Source organism: Elephantulus edwardii, unplaced genomic scaffold, assembly GCF_000299155.1.
Source record: "Elephantulus edwardii isolate Elephantulus edwardi_28Jun2011 unplaced genomic scaffold, EleEdw1.0 scaffold00270, whole genome shotgun sequence".
NCBI classification, from domain to species: domain Eukaryota; kingdom Metazoa; phylum Chordata; class Mammalia; order Macroscelidea; family Macroscelididae; genus Elephantulus; species Elephantulus edwardii.
In genome coordinates, this window is record NW_006400020.1 from 2,414,934 (window position 1) to 2,435,560 (window position 20,627).

Here is a 20,627-nt window from a genome sequence, read left to right on the forward strand (position 1 = left end):
TTCTGGAAACTCTGTTCTGACTCAAAAAGGGTTTCCATAAATTGGAGCCAAGTCAATTATAACAAGTTTAGATGTGCTGTGTTTTTTGTTATTGGTATTTTTTGGTTGCGGTGTTTGGGTTTTTTTATTCTTTAAGACATGCAATCTCTCTTAGTTTAACAGATGAGGAAACAGAAGCTTAGAGAAATAAAAAATTATACAAATCACTATTGCCTAAATGAAAAACAGGTTCATATATAGTCAGGACAAATCTTGTTATTTAGGGGAAAAATTGAATTTAGAACAAAAAAAAAAATCATGAATAACTGGGTCAGAGCATTGAACCTATGCTGTCTTTTGCTCTTAACCATACACTTAAATCAAAGAATCTAAAGATAGCTTTATGTTACTGTCTATAGAATACACTTTTTTTTAATGTAAGGGAAAACTCTGGTGTTATATTAAAAATAAAAAAATAAACCCTCAGGAAGCTTATTTAATTTTGAGATGAACATAAAATTTAGTGTCTGAAAAATGAGGATCTTGAAGCCATGAGAGAGAAGTGAGGAAATTTCATAAAAAGAAGGAAGGGTTAATAGAAATCACTCAAAGAAAACAAAGTTTTTGAATTCTCAATGAGGTTAAAGACAGAATTTGACATCTGTGAATGGCAGGGGCTTCTCAGGATGAAGGGTGGATAAGCTAAGTAAGGAAGACTGTCAGCAGGGTGGACTGACACAGTGCTAGAGCAACGGGCTCGAGTCTATCAGGGACGGTGAGGATGGCGCAGGGCAGGACCTTTGGATTGCCGTCCATAGTGTTGCTCTGAGTCCTGGTCAACTTGATGGCATCTAACAACAACAATAGAGCTGACAAAATCCTGGTAGCTTAGTGGGTAGGACACTGCACTGCCAACTCGAAGGGGAATGGCTGGAATTCCCCAGCTGCTCTGCAGGAGAATGACAGGTAGTCTCCTACCATGTAATTTACAGCTTCTGAAAACCTGCTAGAGGATCAGCTGTTGAGTTTGTTCCAACGCAAGATACGAGTGAGTGAGTGACAGAACTGAATGGCAAACAAGCATTTTAGACACGACCATAAACTGGCTTTGGGTGCACACATACCTAAGGGCTACTCGACATGTTAAGGAATATACACTACTTGAAAGCTTTCTATCTGATCAAAAAGGAACCAAATTCGGTAGAGTTATATAAAGATTGGCAATTTTTTTATTCTGATCTAATGGATAAACAGAAAAACTTACTTAAGCAGGAATTATTTCCACAAAACATAGTAAGAAAATTACACACTGGTTTCTTTCAGAAATCAATAAATTTTCTGACAGTAGATGGAAAATATAATGCATATCTGAATTTTTTCTAGGAAAAGGGCTTAGAGATTTTATCAGATTCTCAAAAGCAAATTTATGGCACAAAAAATAAAGGGGCAAGAACTACTAAACTATATGCCTTTTCTCTTATGACATATAACTTAGATTAATGGATTAAAAGGGAAAAAAAATGAAGAATCTGAGTGCTGGCGGCCTAAAATGTTATATATTGGACTGCTAACCAAAAGATCTGTGGTTCAGGTCCACTAGCTGCTCCTGAGAGATATTCAGTTTATCTTGTAAAGATTGACAACCTCAGAAACCCATCGAATATTCATCATGAGTCAGAACAGACTCTTTGGAATTTGGTTTTTATATAGTGCAAGCCAAACAACAAATAGGGACAAATACTTTTGTTGTTGTTGCTATGTGCCATCAAGTGATCTGAAACCAGTTTCATTCTGTGTCATCTGCACAATCTCTGACATTCTTAAAACCGTCTTGTTGAGGGTCTTCCTCTCTCTGACCTTCCATCTTTCCAAGCATGATGTCTCTCCAAAAGGAATAGCCTTTCCTAGCAACATGCCCAAAGTATGCGAGACAAAGCTGCACCAATACTGCACCACATCCAAGAGACTTATTCTATTGGCAGTTCCTGGATTAATCAGTACCCTTTTCCAACACTACAGGTCGAAGGCACCAATTCTTCTGTCCGTACTTACTCACTATACAACTGTCAGTTTCATAGCAAGTGACTGATTGAAAAGATGATGGCCTGAATCAGGCACACTTTCATCCTCAAACTAATATCATTGCTCCTCAACAATTTGGAGAGATCCTTAACTACAGACTTCCCAGTGCAATACATCTCCTGATCTCCTGATTGCTGATACAAAGAGTGGTAACTTTAGATTCAAATAAGATAAAGTCATTTTCCGTTTCAGTCTTTTTGTCCATCTATCATAATGTTGCCTATTGGCTCAGTGGTTAGAATGTTTGTTTCCTTGATGTTGATATATAATCCAAATTGAAGGCTGGTATTCTCTGGTTTCATCCAAGATCCATTTGAGATCAGTAATGATATCCTTGGTGCCATAGCCTCTTCTAAATCCAGCTTGAATTTTGGCAATTCTTTCGAAGATTTGGCTAGGTTAGAATATGCAAGTCAGTCAGTGACTCATGACATGATTGGTTTTCCCCAAAGCCACTGGGTTTATATTGAGCAGGTTTGAAAGAAAAGATGAGAATTGCAGTACCAGCAAGGAAGGAGATGTAGAGAATACAGAGTGCATCGTTCAAGCCAGAGATTCCTGTGCAAGTCAGCCCTGGACAAACAGCCACAGTGAACAGAAAACACAGTTGACTTGAAACTGTGGACTCAAGAAGCCAGAATAGGGGTCTTTACTCAAACTTGCTGGAGGACTTGGGGAAGATGTTATCATTGGCAGGACTAAAAGAGCTCAGTTATATTGGCATAAAGCCATGAAGCTAAGATCAGAGGAAGTTTGAACATGCTTAAAAGCTGTCCTGACTGAGGAATTTTGCCCTTCTACCATCTTGAATTGAAATCTGTTATCTTCCCCAATAAATCTCAGAACTTTAAGTAGAGTTCTCTGAAGTCTGCGTAGTTCTTGCAATGAATTTCACACCCTGCAGTAGTGCAGTATGATGGTATTGGAATTAGGAGAGGAAGGATGGAGTGTGGCAATCATGTCTGACTCTACTGAAACTGGTGTTTGAATGTGGATGTTGTTGATGGGACAGTTTCTCTTTGTGGAGATAACAGAGGTTACTCTTAGTCATTCCCATGCCACCTACATTCTTTTAATATATCATCTCACACAACATGAAGTAATATTTTAGAATTTACTATAGTTCAATTCTACTGGTAATGAGCGTTCTTGTCAATTTTTTTAACAAATATCTTTATTGAGTCCTTACTCTTCAAAATTATTTTTGCTTGACACAGAATGTGGGATTGTAAAGTCGTTCGGATTTGGTTCTTTTGTTTTCCTTCTTTTTAAAATTTTATTTTATTAATTTTAATGAGAATTTACAGTGATTTTGGATTTCCATCCATTCATTGTTGCACTTTACTCCCTGCCCACCCCTCCGCCCCCCAAGTTCACTCCTTGCTTTGAAAAGTAAAAGAAAATTTAAAAAAAAAAATTCTGCAATTAAAAGATGTTGCTCTTTTGGCCTACATAGTGTCTTATGAGAAGTAAACCACCAGTCAAATCTTTGTTCCTCTGTTTGAAATTGTCCTTTGTCCTTCCCCACCCCTCCAGACCCTGCTTGCTGCTTTAAAGATTTTTCTCTTTAATCTATAGCCCTTAACAGTTGAACTATGATTAGTACACACATTTATGTGTTTGTGTTTGTCTTATTATCTTTTCCTCTTGGCATCTAATTTGAGTTCAGAACTCAGTGTTTGTTAGATTCACGTGGAACACTTTTAGGGTTTTGATAGAACCAAAGGGGCCTCAAAATACAAGCGAAAGCAACCACATTCAAGAAAGGGGTTTATTTGGAGTCTCATACTTCATCACTGAAATATGGGTTAATCTGGTACACAGGATTACTAAGAACAATGAACTTCACAACAAATTTTTGGTAAACATGGATTCACTGAAGTGTTATATTTATTCTATGGCTTAATATCCCTTCAGGAATTCTGGTAACATTCAACAAATTTTTATAAAGGAGCTAACAGTTTATATATAATATCATCACCTAAAACAACCAAATTATATTCATAAAATATTTTAGCATTTATAAAGTATTTTCACAAATACTTCAAATTTCCTTCAACCTTGCAATCAACTTTAATTAAAATTCAACCCAATATTATTTACTACTAGAGTTCATTAAGTCCTAATGAAATTTTGTACTCCAGTCACACTAAAGGGGGTAAAAAAAAATCCTTACTTTCTGGGAAGCCAGGTAATAAAACAAAGTACAACAGGGAAAAACAGACTAGTAGACACAAAAAAGAAGTATCAGTTCAAACACAGGCCCTCCCTACTCCATGTCATTGCTGAGAACTGGTTTACACTTAACATCAGCTGTGACATTTGTTTCCAAACAAAATGGGTATCTAGTGAGGAGGCAGCAGTACTCTAGTTTTGAGCCACAATATTACATTTAATTAGATATTACCCAAATTAAAGACTACAGAGTATTTTCAAAGTGAAAGAAAAGAATTTAAATTTCAAAGCAAAATCATAAAGGTATCAATTTATTGAAAGTAGAAGTATCTATAAATAAATATCTATGAAATGTGTAAGTAGAACTACCCATACCATGTGGACTCTGGTAGAAAGCGTCATTTACGAGGGGGCCTGTCCATCACACAAGCCTTTATATAGAACTACTACTAAATATAACCAATAAAATGAACATTTCTATCATCCTCTAACATTTCCTCATATTCTTTTGTAACATGTCCCTCTTACTCCAATATTTTCATATCTTATTCCTACCTGGCTCTCCATAACAACTGCTTCGTTTTTCTATCACGTTATTAGCAGCTTTCCTGTTCTAAACCCACATAACAGGACTTTTTCACCTCATATATTTCACTACTTGTAACAATTATGATATTTATCTATGATGCTGAATTTATCCATATCTTTCTTTCATTGTTGTCCAATCTGAACCAACTCATGGCTGTCTGTCCAGTAGATGTCTAAAGCTATAAGTCACACTGAAGGAGAATGCCTATCTTTCTCCTTTGGAGTGGCTGGATTCAAACCATCAGCGAAGCACAGAACTCTGGGTTAGCAGCACAACTCTATGGACTACATCAACAGGGCTCCCTGCATTTATCCAGTTTAGACCTTTTTATGGTTAAACAGTATTTATTAGTAGTATTAATACTATTAGGATTGACAGCAGCTATGTATGGATATGCCATAATCTTCTGACCATTAACAGTAAAGTGAACACAGCTCTATCAATGTTGATCCATGTGATCAAACACTATTCCAAAAAGGATCTTTTAAAAAATAGTATCTTAAGAAACATGTAACTTTGTTAATGAAGAACATATAGTAAACTTTACCTCCTGTTGTTGTTGTTGCTGTTATGTGCCACTGAGTCGCCTGCAACTCATATTGACACTATGTGTACAACAGATCTGAAGCTGACCCTATCCTGAGCCAGTCAAGCAAATATTAAATTAAAAGGAATTAACAGTGTGTGCAAACAGAGGCAATCTGAATTGATATTAAAGTGAGACTGTAGAATATAACAAGTTTGAACCTATACCCTGATGACTTTTTATTTAAAAATTGTGTATTTTTAATAGCAATAAACTGCATCATTCTTTTATTTTTCGGTTTCATATTTCACACATATTGTATTAAAAAGGTTCTGAGTAATAATTTGACTCAAAATTCAATTTAACTGTTTAAAAAGACTTTTCTAGCCTGGCAATAAAGTGGTTCTTCAATGTTTAAAAACTACATGTATACTTGATTTCATTCCTTCAGCCAAAAGATGTTTTTATTCTGCCACTATAATATTTTGAGACGAGTTTTAAGTTCTAAAACCTGAGATAGCTTCATAGAAATCCTTAATTCCATTCCACCCTGATCTAGATGACCAGTCTAAAAACTCAGGACAATTCATAGAATAGGAAACATTAAACAAATGGAAAACAACTATTCTTTAATTGTACTATTTTAAGTTTACTTTTATAAATCATATATACCAACCTGAGGGTTTGAACACTTTATCTCCAGTGACTCTAGGTCAACATGCAGACAAACGACGAATGAATGTCTCATGTCAGGTCCTGTAGCAAGCAGTTTCTGAGATGTTACAGCTAGAGTAGAGGTACAACCCATAGGTTCCACTAGGCAGAGGGTTACTTGTTTTCCAAGAAGGGTATAAATGCTGAAATGATGCAAGTTTATGGTCCAAGGAAAAGAATCACCTGATGATTGAGTGGAAGGGATTTGGAAAGGACACACACACAAAAAAATAGTTAATTGTTACCTGAGAGTAAGTTGTCCATTGTCTAATATTTAATACTGTATTATAAAAAGCAAGAAACTGACACTTGAGTAAGAGAATCAGTCTAGTGGCTTGACTGGAAACAATGTAAGTGCATAATAATATGTGGTCAGCACTGTGGTACATTGCCTGTTTTGAAACTGAAAATATTTTACCCTCAAGAAAGAATGAAAAATTTGAAATCATCTGTAACTAATTCTAAAATTATTTTAAAACCTACACAAAGTTTCACGCTATTTACAAATAAAAGGATCTGCCAAATTCATCTTAAAATACACTGGAAGTATTTTAGGTTGCATGTATGGAAAATGTAACCACCTACTACACATACACACTGAAACATTACTGAATCCAAAAGTGGTAACTGGTGGTCATATCAGAGGAAAATTTTGCATTTAAATTTGCAACAGACTTTACTACTTTACTACTATTTTAGATTTGTATGATCCAGCTTGTTCTCTGGCAACAGACCAATGACCTGAAATTGGATATACCATACTCTAAGTCTTAAACTCCCAGAGTTACCTAGTGTTGTTGTGAGCTTTCTAGTCAAAATCAGCCCACAGCCGACCCTCCACTGGATATTCAGAGACAGTAAATTACACAAGAGTGGACTGAAAATTAATGAGGAATTTTCCAAATACCCATTAGGAAAAGAAAAATACAATTAATCATTAACTTCCCAAGAATAATTAACGACATACAAATACACACAAAGAAGTTTTTTAAAAAATCCATTTGTATAGCCTTGGCAAAATAATTGTCAGTATTCTTTAAAGTGATAGTCTCAATAAAATAGTATAAGAACAAAGATAGCTGATATGGAGAGCTGACCTATGATTCAGGCAGACATTTACATTAAATAGAAATTATTGCAGCAAATAGAATTTTGTTACTTAATATGAGAGTAATGCTTTACAGAAAAAAATATATGGAATTGTACAAATAAGAATGAACTAAAATTACTGATACTGTTTCTTTCAACCATTTAGCACTTAAATGGATTTAAAGACAATTAAGATAAAGAGTTCATTCATTCTAAGTGCTATTAATTTAAGTAATGGGTGTTTTCAAGATACTAAGGAACCAAAAAGAAGATAAAGCTTAAACAAATTTTCCTGACAGAGGGGAATAGCTGAAAAGGCAAGAAGAAATCAAAATAAAGATGATGCACTGATAATTTTATCTGCTTTGAAACCAAAATTCTGTATTTGGAACAAAGGACTATTTTGTACTAGGAAAAGTGGAATGAACTGCATGTATAAAGTAATCATAATAATTAAAGCAAAAGATCAGTAACTGCAAGTTTGCAAAAGATATTTTTTAAATATAGAAACAAAAATATTCACTGCTGAAATAACTAGTACAAGAAACGGACCCAAGTTTTAACTGAAGGAGTTTTAAGTAATAAGTTCTATTCGGGGGAAAGTTCTTAGAAGAAAAGGTCAGGGTGAAGGAAAATCCGAGTTCTGATCATCATGATTTTCTACAACATAGGGCCTCAAAAGACGGTTTTTCAGTAATATCAGTACCATAAAGTTATAGTCTAGGCGAAAGAGTGAGTCGGATATGTAAGGAACAAAGATACCTGATATGGATAGCTGACCTTTGACAAAAAGATGAAATGTTTTAAATGGTGGAAAAGACCACCTCTTTAACAAACTGTTGTTGTTGTTTCTTATGTGCCATTGCGTTGCCTGCGACTCACAGTGACCCTACGTAAAATAGCCCTAAACCCTGCTCTATCCTGTGCCAACCTGTCTCAGACACACCCACCCCAATTACCCCAGTTACTGAATCAATTCACCTAATAGAGGGTACTTCCTCTCCTGCACTGTCCCTTCACCCTGCCATGAAGGATGTCTTTCTCCAAGGACTGGTCTCTCCTTGCAACATATCCAAAGTATGTCATACGAACCTTCAGAATGCTTGCCTCCAAAGAGCAGTGTGGTTTAACCTTCTCTAGGTTGAACCTGTTAGTTTTCTTGTTGTTGTTGTTATGTGCCATCGAGTCACTTGCAACTCATAGCGACCCTATGTACAAGAGCTCTAAATGCTGTTCTATCCTGTGCCAACCTAGCCATCTCAAATGCACTTATTCCCACCGCTCCAGTCACAGAATCGATCCATCTCACCAAAGGTCTTCCTCTCCTTCGCTTCTCCTCCACTCTGCCAAACATGATGTCCCTTTCCAAGGAACAGTCCCTCCTTACAACATGCCCAAAATATGTCAGACGAAGCTTCAGAATCCTTGACTCCAGGGAACACTCTGGCTTCACCCTCTCCAGGACAAACCTGTTTGTTCTCCTAGCAGTCCATGGTATATTCAACACTCTTTTCCAGCACCACAGCTCAAAGGCACCAATCCTCTTTTTATCAGCCCTATTCACTGTCCAACTCTCTGATGCATAGCACATAATTGCAAAGACTATAGCCTGGATCAGGCGCACCTTAGTCTCCAGCCTGACATCGTTACTCTTCAGTACTCTTGAGAGTTCCCTCACAGCCGACATTCCCAATGCAATTTGTCTCTGGATTTCCTGGCTGCTGTTACCAAGAGTGTTGATTGTGGAGCCAAGTAAATTAAAACTGTTAACTATCTCAATCTCCTCACCATCCATGCTGATGCTGCCAATTGGCCCAGTGGTTAGTTTTCTTAGCAGTTCATAATATATTCAATACTCTTCTACAACACCACAGCTTAAAGGCATCAATTCTCTTCTATCTTCCCTAGTCTGTCGAGCTCTCTGAAACATTGCAAATGATTGCAAAGACCATGGCCTATATCATGTGCACCTTAGTCTCTAGAATGACACAACTGCTCTTCAGTACTTTGGTGAGATCCCTAACAACAGACCTTCCCATTGCAAAGTGTTTCTTAATTTCCTGGCTGCTGGTGCCAAGAGTGTTGACTGTGGAGCCAAGCAAACTAAAGCTATTAACACACTGTCGCAAATGACAGCAATACATTAAAAAAAAGTTTCTAAGCACGGTCATCAATTTAAAAGTGTGCAGCAACATGTTAACAATCTCAATCTCTTTACCATCCATCCTGATGTTGCCAATTGGCCCAGTGGTGAGAATCTCTGTCTTCTTAATACTGAGCCTCAATCCATACTGAAGCTGCAGTCCTTGCCCTTCTGCAGCAAGTGCTTCAGGTCCTCTACAGTTTCAGCACGTAGGGTTGTGTCATCTGCATAACACAGATTGTTGATGGATCTTCCACCAATCCTGACACCACACTTCTCCTCAAACAGCCCAGTTTCCTGGATAATCTGTTCTGCATATAGGTTGAAAAGGTATGGAGATAGGACACATCCCTGGCGTACACCCTTCTCAATTCTGAACCATGAGTGTTTCCTTGCATTGTTCTGATGACTGTCTCCTGGTCCAAGTATAAGTTTCACATCAGCACATCAAGCGTTCTGGGATTCCCATTCTTCTCAGAGTCAGCCACAGTTTGTCATGATCCACACAGTCAAACGCCTTTGCATAATCAATAAAACACAGATAATAGACATTCCTCTGGTACTCCTTGTTTTCATCCAATATCCATCTAACATTAGCTACAATATCCCTAGTATCAAGACCCCTAATAAACCCAGCCTGCACTTCTGGCAGTTCTCTCTTGATGTGCTGTTCTAGTCATTTTTGGATAATCTTCAGTAGAATCTTGTTTGCATACGGTATCAATGATATTGTTTGGTAATGTCCACACTGTTAGATCTCCTTACTTTAGAATGAGAACAAATAGAGATTTCTTCCAGTCAGTTAGCCAAGTGGTTGTCCTCCAGATTTCTCGACATAACTTGGTGAACACACCTAGGGCAGCATCTGTTAGCGGAAATATATCAACTGGTATACCATCTATTCCTGGGCCCTTATGGCAAAACTGTGCATGTATTTGCAGAAAACAGAAACAAGACCTACAATTCCCATTAAATACAAAGAGACTGAGGACCATTTTTATGGATCAAACTGGATCGGGGATCTAGGCATAAAACCTACAACTATAAAACAAAATCAGTGCAAACTAAGGCAATCTATTGCATAAAGACTATAAAATATATCCAAAAAATTTACATTCAACAGAGAATGATGCAGAAAATTGAAATATTCTAAAAATTACATTGCTACATGTATCAAAAGACTTCTCCAAGAATGAAACAGAATCTTTCACAATTTATGAAGTAAAATCGATTATGAATCATTGAATAAAATACCAATATGCTTTGTAAACTTCCATTCAAACTGCACCATAAAAAAAGGTACATTTTCAAGGATTTCAGGCAATGTGTAGGAGTCCTATTGGCACAATAATTAAGTGCTTGATTGCTCTTTGAAAGGTCATAGTTCATAATGACTAGCCACTCTGCAAGCAAAGATGTGGCAGTATGTTACCATAAAGTTTTAGTTATGGAAATCTTTGAGGCAATTCTACTCAGTCCTTTGTGAAGCAATTCAATGTCAATGGTTAGTCAAACAATGGAATAGACTGGATGCAAGCTGATGAGTACACAGTAATAACTAAAGCAATTATAAAAACTACCATTAGAGAACTTAACAGCTTGACTTTATTTGCAAAAAATATAGGATAGTTTTTAAAAACAGTATCGAATTGGCATTCTTTTCTGAGTTTCCTTCTCTCTTAGGTTAACACACCTGGATTAGTGTCAGACTCAGCTAAAGTGGAAACAAAATAACTTCAACAGAATTTCACTATTTTTCTAGCTATACTGTGGTCATCAAACTATGATAAACAATAATCTAAAGCGGAACAATACATAAGAATAAGAGTAAAAGGAAAAATAAATAGCTCTCATATTTTTTCATCGATGAACTATTTTTAATATCAGTTTCTATTTAAACACCCCAAATCCAACAACAGCAGTTTTAATTTATAAATGTTCTCAATATTCCATTTCTGTCAAAATATTTTATTAAAGTCATAGGCAACTCTTTCAAAGAAGAAAAAACAAACCTCTGTTAGGCATAGCATAGAAACCCATCTGCTTGGAGGTGTTAGATGGATGTAGCAAATTACATCTGCAAGCCTTGCTTCAAGTGCTCCTTAATGAAACTCAAGATGTTGATTCTGATCCAAACACCCTACACACATTGAATCTGGCTACATTAGAGATCATCTCTCCCTTTTCTGGCAATTGAAATCAGATGACACATTTCAACAAAGAAGACTTCATTTTGAACTTCAGAAGTCCAAGTTTACTATAGTAGAAACTTCAAATCAGTAACTAGAAATCTTGTTGGTTATATTGATCATTTATATAATGTTCTATTTTTTCATTTTATAATAATGAGAGCTTTTTTCATCACCCACAATTAATAATATGAAGAAAGCTTTTAAGCTTACTTTTTTATTTTAAAATTTCTTCCTCATTACTGTAATAAATAATTATTTCTAAAATGAGTTAGAAGTTAATGTCAGTTATTTAACAAATATGTAGTAGCTTCCTATTCTCTGACATGAAATGTGCTGAGTGATAACAACAAAATAAAGAACTGAGTTATGGCTCCAGCTACTTCATCCTAGAAGGATAATCAGGTGCTAAACAAATGGCATTAAAAATAGAAAATCAAAACAGAACACGCACTGTCCTCAAGTCAGTTTTGACTCATCTTCTTGTTGTTGTTAGGTGCCATTAAGTCAAGTATAGACCACACACCTGAACCCTGTGCTCTTCTGTGACATCCTCATCCTCTCCAACACACTTGAGCTTACTGCTGCAGTCACTATGTCAACCCATCATGTTGGAGCTTATAGGGACCCTCCATTGAGACTGTGAAGCTACCAATCATAATTGGAGGACACTACTTATGGAGTAGCTGGTGGGTTTAAACCACTGGAGCTGAATGGTCTTTGGGTTAGTAGCACAAGTGACTATGGAATACGGCACCAGAACCACCTAAAAATTAAGATATGGGTTAGAAACATGATGAATGGAATGCAACGAATAGTAGTCCTGACAGAAATACCCTAGAGCCTGAACAATGGGAAATCAGAAGGAAGCCTTATTTGGAGCACATGCCAATGTTCCATGATAAATAGCTGTACTGGTTCAAAGGACGCAGAGAATACGAGGGGTGAGTTGAATAACGGATAATGAAGAGAGTGACAAGCAATGAAGGCTGGGAAGTTGGATAGGGTCAATTAAAATAAGGTCTTTTTGGTGATGTTAAAATGTAGCAGAGGACTGATGGGAAGTCATAAAACAGATTCAATGCATATCAAATATAGGAAAAAGGAGAGGAATTTGAAATTGCTTTTTAACAACAAGAAAAAAGGAAAGCACTTTAAAATACTTTCTCAAACAAGAGATTGTAGAGAGGAGAAAAAATGAAGCCAAGGATGAGGGGAGAAATCATTAATGACCAAATTGCTGAATAGATATTCTGGTGTATAAAAGTGTCTGAGATCAACAAGATTTCAAGATTATTAACCACTAACCTATGAACAATCTGCATTATGCAGATGACACAACCCTGCTTGCTGAAACGGAAGAGGACCTGAAGCACCTGCTACAGAGGGTCAAGGACTGCAGTCTCCAATATAGACTGAAGATCAATGTCAAGAAGACAAAGATTCTCACCACTGAACCAATTGGCAGCATCAGGATGGATGGTGAAGAGATTAAGATTGTACACAGCTTTAGTTTGCTTGGCTCCATGGTCAACACTCTTGGCACCAGTAGTCAGGAAATTAAAAGGTGCATTGCCATGGGAAAGTCTGCTGTTAGGGACCTCTCCAGGGTACTTAAGATCAATGGTGTCTCTCTGGAGACTAAGGTGTGTTTGATACAGGCCATGGTCTTCACAATCACTTGTTATGCATCAGATAGTTGGACAATGACCAAGGAGAATAGAAGGAGAATTGATGCCTTTGAGCTGTGGTGCTGGAGAAGAGTACTGAGAATACCATGGACTGCTAGGAAAACAAACAGATTCGTCCTGGAAAGGGTTAAACCGGGTGGCTCCTTGGAAGCAAGGATTCTGAGGCTCCGTCTAACATACTTTGGACAATGTTGTGAGGAGAGACCGGTCCTTGGAGGAGGACATCATGCTTGGGAGGGTGGAGGGACGGCGCAGGAGGGGAAGGCCCTCTATGAGGTGGATTGATTCAGTGACTGGGATAATCGGGATGGGAGTGTCGGAGACAGTGCGAGTGGCACAGGACAGAGCAGAATTTAGGGCTGTTGTACACAGGGTCGCTATGAGTCGCAAGCGACTCGATGGCACATAGTAACAACAACAACAACAATATATGGTATGTATGTGGATAGTATTCACCAACAGGCACACTTTATGGTACTTGGCAATATTTAAATATACTTTATATCCAAACAGAAAGAGTCAGTAATGAGTAAAAGGTCTAAGAAATTCACAAAAAGCACTAAAAGAGAAGAAATCATAATGTGAATAAACAGATTTCATAAAATAAAAGATCTTGAGCAAAAAGAAAAAAAATTGTGGTTAGATGATGAGATTTAAGAGTCAATATCAACAGGCCCTCCATGACAACAGGCAAACAATTTGCCGTTTTGTTTATTAATCTGGCATAACAGAGGACACACATTAAATTAATTAATGAGTTGTTGTAGTAGTTGTTGTGGTCGTGGTGGTGGTGGTGGTGTACCTCAGAGTTGGAACCGACCCAGGGCTAACCCTCTGGACCCACGGCTAACCCTCTCGGGCAGATTTTCAGAGGCAGTTAATCGCACAGGAGGAGAGCAGAGCAGCTGCTAGCCTTGAATCAGGAACCTTTGGAATTGCAGTGCAGCTTCTTGCCACTAGACCACTAGAGCTCCAATTAACGAGTACTCACTTAATTGTCTCTAGGAATTAGTATATCACTTGACACTACAAATTCTTAATAAATACATAATGATAGACGTTAGAGGGCAAAAAAGAAGTAATTTGGTAAAGAAAGAATAAAGTTAGTAGTAACAGAATAAAGGATAAGGCTAGACTGAGTAGGTAACAGAGACATTAAGTGGTAATAGGCATGGAAACACAACCCATGTTCTGATAATACTGAAGAGGGAGACAGATGAAAGAAAGAAAAGCCAAGTGAAAGCCAAAATTGATAGCAATGATCTAGCAAGTCTTCTGCCTTTTACAGAGTACAGTGTTACCATTTTTTTCCTATCACTTCTTATTAGTAGAAAATATTTGTGTTTTCCTTCTCAGATAAGTTTCTACTTCACATTGGTCCCAGTGTTCACAGGTTCTACTGAATATACTAAATACCGAGACAGCACCATGTAAAAACACACAGAAAACAGCTATCAGCTCTTGGTAATATAGTCACAAAAGTAGTAAGGAGAGGTGGAGTATGACAGTGTAAGTATAGAGAAAAACAGCAGAGTACTTGGCAAAACCCTTAAAAGTATCAACATGTCTCAGCCAAGAAAGGGAAACCACTCTGATTAAGTCCATGTGAGCAAGGTGGGTTGAGTAAAGGGGAGATACAGTCTCAGCGGCAAAATGACCAGTTATACTATCCATTATCTTACAAATAATCTGTAGTAATGTAGGTAGGTGAATGGATTGAAAACCATTCTTATTAACTCTTCCACTCTGTAAGAAAGATAGATCCTGTGTTCTCTTATATTGATCATTATAATGAATACACTTACAATAAATGACAAAGCAAGTCTGAGACAGAGATATGGGAGAAGAGAGATGTGAAAAACAAGAAAAGGGGCTAGGGCAAATTTGAGCAGGATTTCAGATGAGGGAAGAAGAGTCTACAATGAAATTTTAGGAAATTTTTTAAAAATATAAAAATACTGGCTATCTAAATTTGATTGTGAAATAACTTTCTCATCTATGAATATGCGTATTATGTTCCAGGCTTATTAGCATTAAGTTTATACTTCTCAATATCTGATGATATTGAGAAAGCTCTGTGATAGTAGTAAAAACTTTCCATTTTATTTATTTTATTTTAGGTGTAGTCACAATGATAATCCCAGATAGTATTTTTTAAAGATTAAATTTTGTACCAGATTTCCTGCTTAGGGCAGAGAAATAAATATAATGTGCCAAAATATTTTTATAAACATAAAAGACTGGAAGTATGAAAATCCTGGCTGTCTAGGAAACTCATCTCTTGTGGCTCAGTGTATAAAAAAATTTAGTAATTGCTTTCAATTAATTAGAATTTTTATGTAAACTTAGAGCTGCAGGACAATAAACAAATAATGTCCCAAAAAGGAAACTTAACTTTCTCAGGAATTAAAAGAATTAGAAGAAAGATAAATTTTAAAAATTTTACTTAAATACATGCTCTTCATAACTACCAGAACCAAATAAATATATTTTTAATAAAAAAGATTTTTAAATAAAAATTATTGTCACATACTAAGAAGGAGTCATTATGTTCTAAACAAAAGAACTACTGCTTTGGCTGCTTTGGGTACAATCAAATCAATTCCCACAGTGACTCCATATGACAAAGTAAATCTGCTCCTTACGATTTTATTAATTGTTATAGCTACAACAATAAATTGCTACAAAAGCAAATAGCTGTATTCATCTCCTGCGAAGCTGTCAAGAGTGCAAACTTTATCCACAGTGTAAAAGAATATGATATTCATTCAAAATTGTTTCTCAATCCTTCACTTCATTTTATCACCAGCTGTCTTCCAATAAATTTTAATTTTATGTAAATTGTTTTAAGTTAATTTTTTTTGTTTACAACAAAAGAATAACAGCAAGCACAGGATTCTATGTTTACAAACAGGTAACAAAAAAATTTAAAAAAGAGACAAATTATTAAGAGTAAAAGCTGGTTTTTTGAAAGGTTGAATAAAATCAGGAAGTCACTGGTTAAACTAAAATGACAAAAGCAGCAATTAACTCAGTTAAGAAATTAGATGGGTGACAAAAAAAGAACCAAATGAATACTATGAAAAGCTGTATTCCAACAAAGATTCCAGCTGTTATTATTAAAAACTATGAAAACAAAAATGAAATGGACTAATGTTTATCAACATGTTACCGGTAAATATGAACGCAAACTATGATGGAAAACTGGAACAAATCCAAAAGAAGAGACTGGAGAGGTAATAAACAGTAGTTATTTTAAAAAGGTTTAGTAAGTTTTATAAATGCCCCTCCAAAAAAAACTCCCTAAAAACACCACAAAACTTACTGACAGAAAAATAAAGCCTTAGCCTGGACTGTTTCACAGGTGAAGTCCAACAAATACTGAAGGAAGCTCATATCAATAATATTTGGGCACAGAAAGAAAGGAATTGAATCTATAAATCCTGCATAATCCTGATAACAAAGACAGTTAAGACTAGAGAGAAGGGAAGGGGAGGAGAGGGGAGGGGAGGAGGGAGGGAAGGGGAAGAGAGAGGGAGAGGGGAGAGAGAGGACAAGAGAGGAGAGAGAGATATCTATAACCTCTATGAATATAGACATAACAATTTTCAACTAAATAGACTTGAATTCAATAGCAAATCAAATAAACTCTAACATGACAAAGTGGGATTAGAATTATCAGTAAGTAAGGATGTTTCAACAGTAGAAAATCAATCAATATAATCAAGCATATAATTAGAAAATAAATAAAAAAACATTATTATTTTCTTCCATTAAAATATTGCCACATAGTTTTTCTTCTACTTCCCTGATCTTTCAAGTCACAGATTATTCCACTACTTCTTTTTGTCCTTAAATGTCAGCAAGTGGTCCCCTGCCTGGTGAGGAACCCTTACACAACAGGTTCAGGTCACAATGTGATTCACATTTTTTATGACTGGCCTACTACTCTAGTCTGTCTTCATCTGTAAATTCTGGTGAAGTCTGTTGAGCATGATGATGTGTCAGTCTCTCTGGACAGATGAGTAAGCTGCTCTTGAGATGGCACTGGTCATTAACTGAATTGAAGCCTCGCAGATTGTGAGCATTCTATTAGTGAGCTAAGGGACTTTTTCACTATTTTTTATGCTGTAAGAGATACCACTAAAGTGTTTAAAGTGGAAAATGCATACAGGAGAGAGAGAAAACTCTAAAAATATATTCAAATTCATGTTATCAGACCCTATACAGGTTCAAATACTTAAACATATTTGAAAAGGAGAATAAATGTAGGTGTGGCATTGAAACTTGGAAGAATGGTTGAATAGTGGTAAATGAATTAATAGATCCCCAGATTCTTTATTTAAACACAGGTGTAACAGTAAAGAGGAAATAACTCTTTACAAGTATACATTAAAGGGTTATATACAAATATTTTTAAAAACACCTTTTAAAATTAAGGGAAATAGGAATACATTCCTAGCCCTTCAAAAGAAGTCAACTTCCACAGTTTTTCAATATTTAAACAGGATCCAAATCTCTTTAAAATGCTCTTTCTTCTGAGTAGATTTGGTCAATGAGAGTTACCATATGGTTAAAAAATTGTTTCGACTTTTTATTTCAATGTTGATTATATAGTCACTGTATATTCTCTTAGGGAGTATGAAAAATAGACTTTGGACGTTTCTATTTGGTTCTAGCCCTCTACATCTGGTACGTGATTTCTTTTTTTAAAAGTTCAAAATAAACTAAGTTGCTGTCTAACTCGGTTCTAGAAAAAAAGCAGAGAATATAATAACATCTGATGCCTTAAAGATGGAGTCTTCTGTAGTTCTTAAAGTCACTCAGAATGTATTTGAAAAGCAAACTGAGAAGAAAACAATTTATACAAAAGCAGCAGAAGTTTGCTAGAGTTTTTTTAAGAAAATTATAGATTTTAAAAGATTATTAAGTAGTAAAGGTGAAGAAATAACAGTCTTTTCTTTAAGTCTTTTGGGGGAAAGGGACATGCTATTGTCACATCTTTAAAACCATCACATGCATAAATGTCTTCATTAACATAGATGATTTACTTTCATGAGAAAAACAAGTAACAATGAAGAAAATGTAAAGTATATTTATAAATATATTTATAACATATATAATGACCAAAGCATTTTTATATAAACATATGCAGTGTATGTGTGTATATATATACATATATATATATACACACACATATACATATATATATATACACAGACATATATACATGTACACAGACACATATACATATACACACACACATATATGTTGTGGTGCTGGAGAACATACCATGGACCACAAAGAAAACAAATCTGTCTTGGAGAAAGTGAAATCAAGTTTCTCTTTGGAGGCTCTGATTTTGAAGCTCTGCCTCACATATTCTAAGCACATGGCCAGGAGGAACAGGTCCTTGGAGAAGGACATCAAGCTGGGAAGAGTAGAGGAACAGCACAGGAGAGGAAGACTCTGAATGAGATGGACTGATGGGGTAACAGGGTAAGTGTGTGGGAGTCAAGAATGGTTCAGGACAGGGCAGGCTTCAGAGCCATTTTACATAGGGTTGCTATGAGTCACAGGCGACTCAACAGCATATAACAATAATAACAAATCATAGCTGGCCCGTCAGCAGATTTTCAGAGGCAGTTAATTACATGGGAGGAGATTGTTCATCCTTCTCCCATTGACCTGCTGTGGCCTCGAAGCATCTCCACAATAAGTATTATCCAAGATCTGAGGAGCTCAGGAATTCAGAGGATACAGAACAAACATCTTGCAGCATTTCAGGTGGTAAAACTATCTTTGTTCCCTAAGGCTGAATGACAACAAAACACAGGGCCAGAGCAAAATGCAGAGACTAACTGGATGTAAGCTTGTAATTCTATGATGATAATCTTAACATTATGATAAACTACAAATAAATTGACTGCCCTTCTTTCAATAAGGCACTCTCAAAAACTCTTCAAGAAAACAGAATCTTGAATAAGCTCTCATAAGAAGTTGTAATCTGAAATTTCATTACCTGAATTGCATAAAAACTTCCAACAATGAATTTTGTTTCTAGTGACCTAGAGGTGGTAATGACACCACTGACAGAGTCTGTCAGTCATTGACGGTGAGTCAGAAGTGACTCACTGCCAAATCTTCAGTAGGTTTTTGGAGGCTGTGGCTCTCACAGGGATAGCAGTCAATAAATCAAGACATGTGATGCACTGGGAAAACCTGCATACAAGCACCTCTTCAAAGTATTAAAGCACAATGTCAGTTTAAAGAGTAAGGTGTGTGTGACCTAAGATATGGTCTTCTCAATCCCTTTGTATGCATGGGAAAGTTGTACAGTGAAGAATGACAGAAGAAGATTTGTTGACTTTGAGCTGTGCTACTGGAGAACAGTACTGAATATCCATTGCTTGCCAAAACCAAGTCTATCTTGGAGGAAGTGCAACCAGGGTGGACCTTAGAAGCGAGGATGGTGAAATTCTGTCTCACATTCCTCGGGCTTATTCTCAAAAGGGATTGGTCCTTGCAGGGAAAGTGGAGAGTCACAGAAAGAGAAGAAGACCCTCAAGAAGGAGTGATGCTTTGGCTGTAACAATAGGTTCAAGCACAGCAGATGTTGTTTATATGTTTGCTATGAGTCGTAGTCAGCTGAACAGAATATAACAATAAAAACAGCCTCTATCTGGAGAAGAGATTGTCCATCTTTCTCCAAAGGAGCCACTGATGGATTCAAACACTCAGTCAGGCACCACCTTGCGGTTGACAGTGTAACTCTATATACCAGGCCACCAGAAGCGCAAAACTGCTATATTTTCTTTTGTCAGGTTAGGGGTATCTCCAGTTCATAACCACCTGAAATGAAATTGCTGACGAGAATTTCTTAGGATTTAGTTCATTTACACTTTAAATTATTAACATTTTTATTTCTCTGTGTTTCACAAGCAGTTGTTGTTACATGCTGTCAAGTATGATTCATAGCAACCCTATGAACAACAGATCCAAATTCTATCCTGTGCCATCGTCACAGCATCTCACACACTGCTACAGGCACTTTATCAACCCACCCAGTTGAAGGTATTCCTCTATTTCACCATCCCTCGACCCTGGTAATCACAATGTCCCTCTCCAAGGAATAGCATCTCCTAGTAACATGCCCGAAGCATGTGAGATAAGCTTTTTCACTTTTCCTGCAAGGAGCTCTCTGGTCCACTTTCTCCATGACATAGCTGTTTGTCCTTTTGGCAATCCACAATATATTCAGTACTCTTCCCTAATACTACAGTTTCAAGCCATCAATTCTTCTTCTGTCATTTTTATCTACTATCTAGCTCTCAGCTCAAATAAAAATTTCATATATTCCAGAATAATAACTATATATTTGATACTACTTCTAAAATGATTTGTACATTTCTATCCTGCATATCAGCTGGTTGATTCAAACACACAGCCT

The 20,627-nt window shown here is 36.4% G+C and overlaps 1 protein-coding gene across 1 annotated transcript in view; it reads right to left on the minus strand.

The window, feature by feature from the left end:
- The window catches only part of VPS13B (vacuolar protein sorting 13 homolog B (yeast)), a 387,771-nt gene that overhangs the window by 25,486 nt on the left and 341,658 nt on the right, over window positions 1–20,627 (minus strand). Inside the window, exon 23 of the mRNA XM_006900014.1 lies at window positions 6,028–6,248. Coding sequence (XP_006900076.1) covers window positions 6,028–6,248 — 221 coding nt within the window. The remainder of the gene's footprint in view (window positions 1–6,027; window positions 6,249–20,627) is intronic.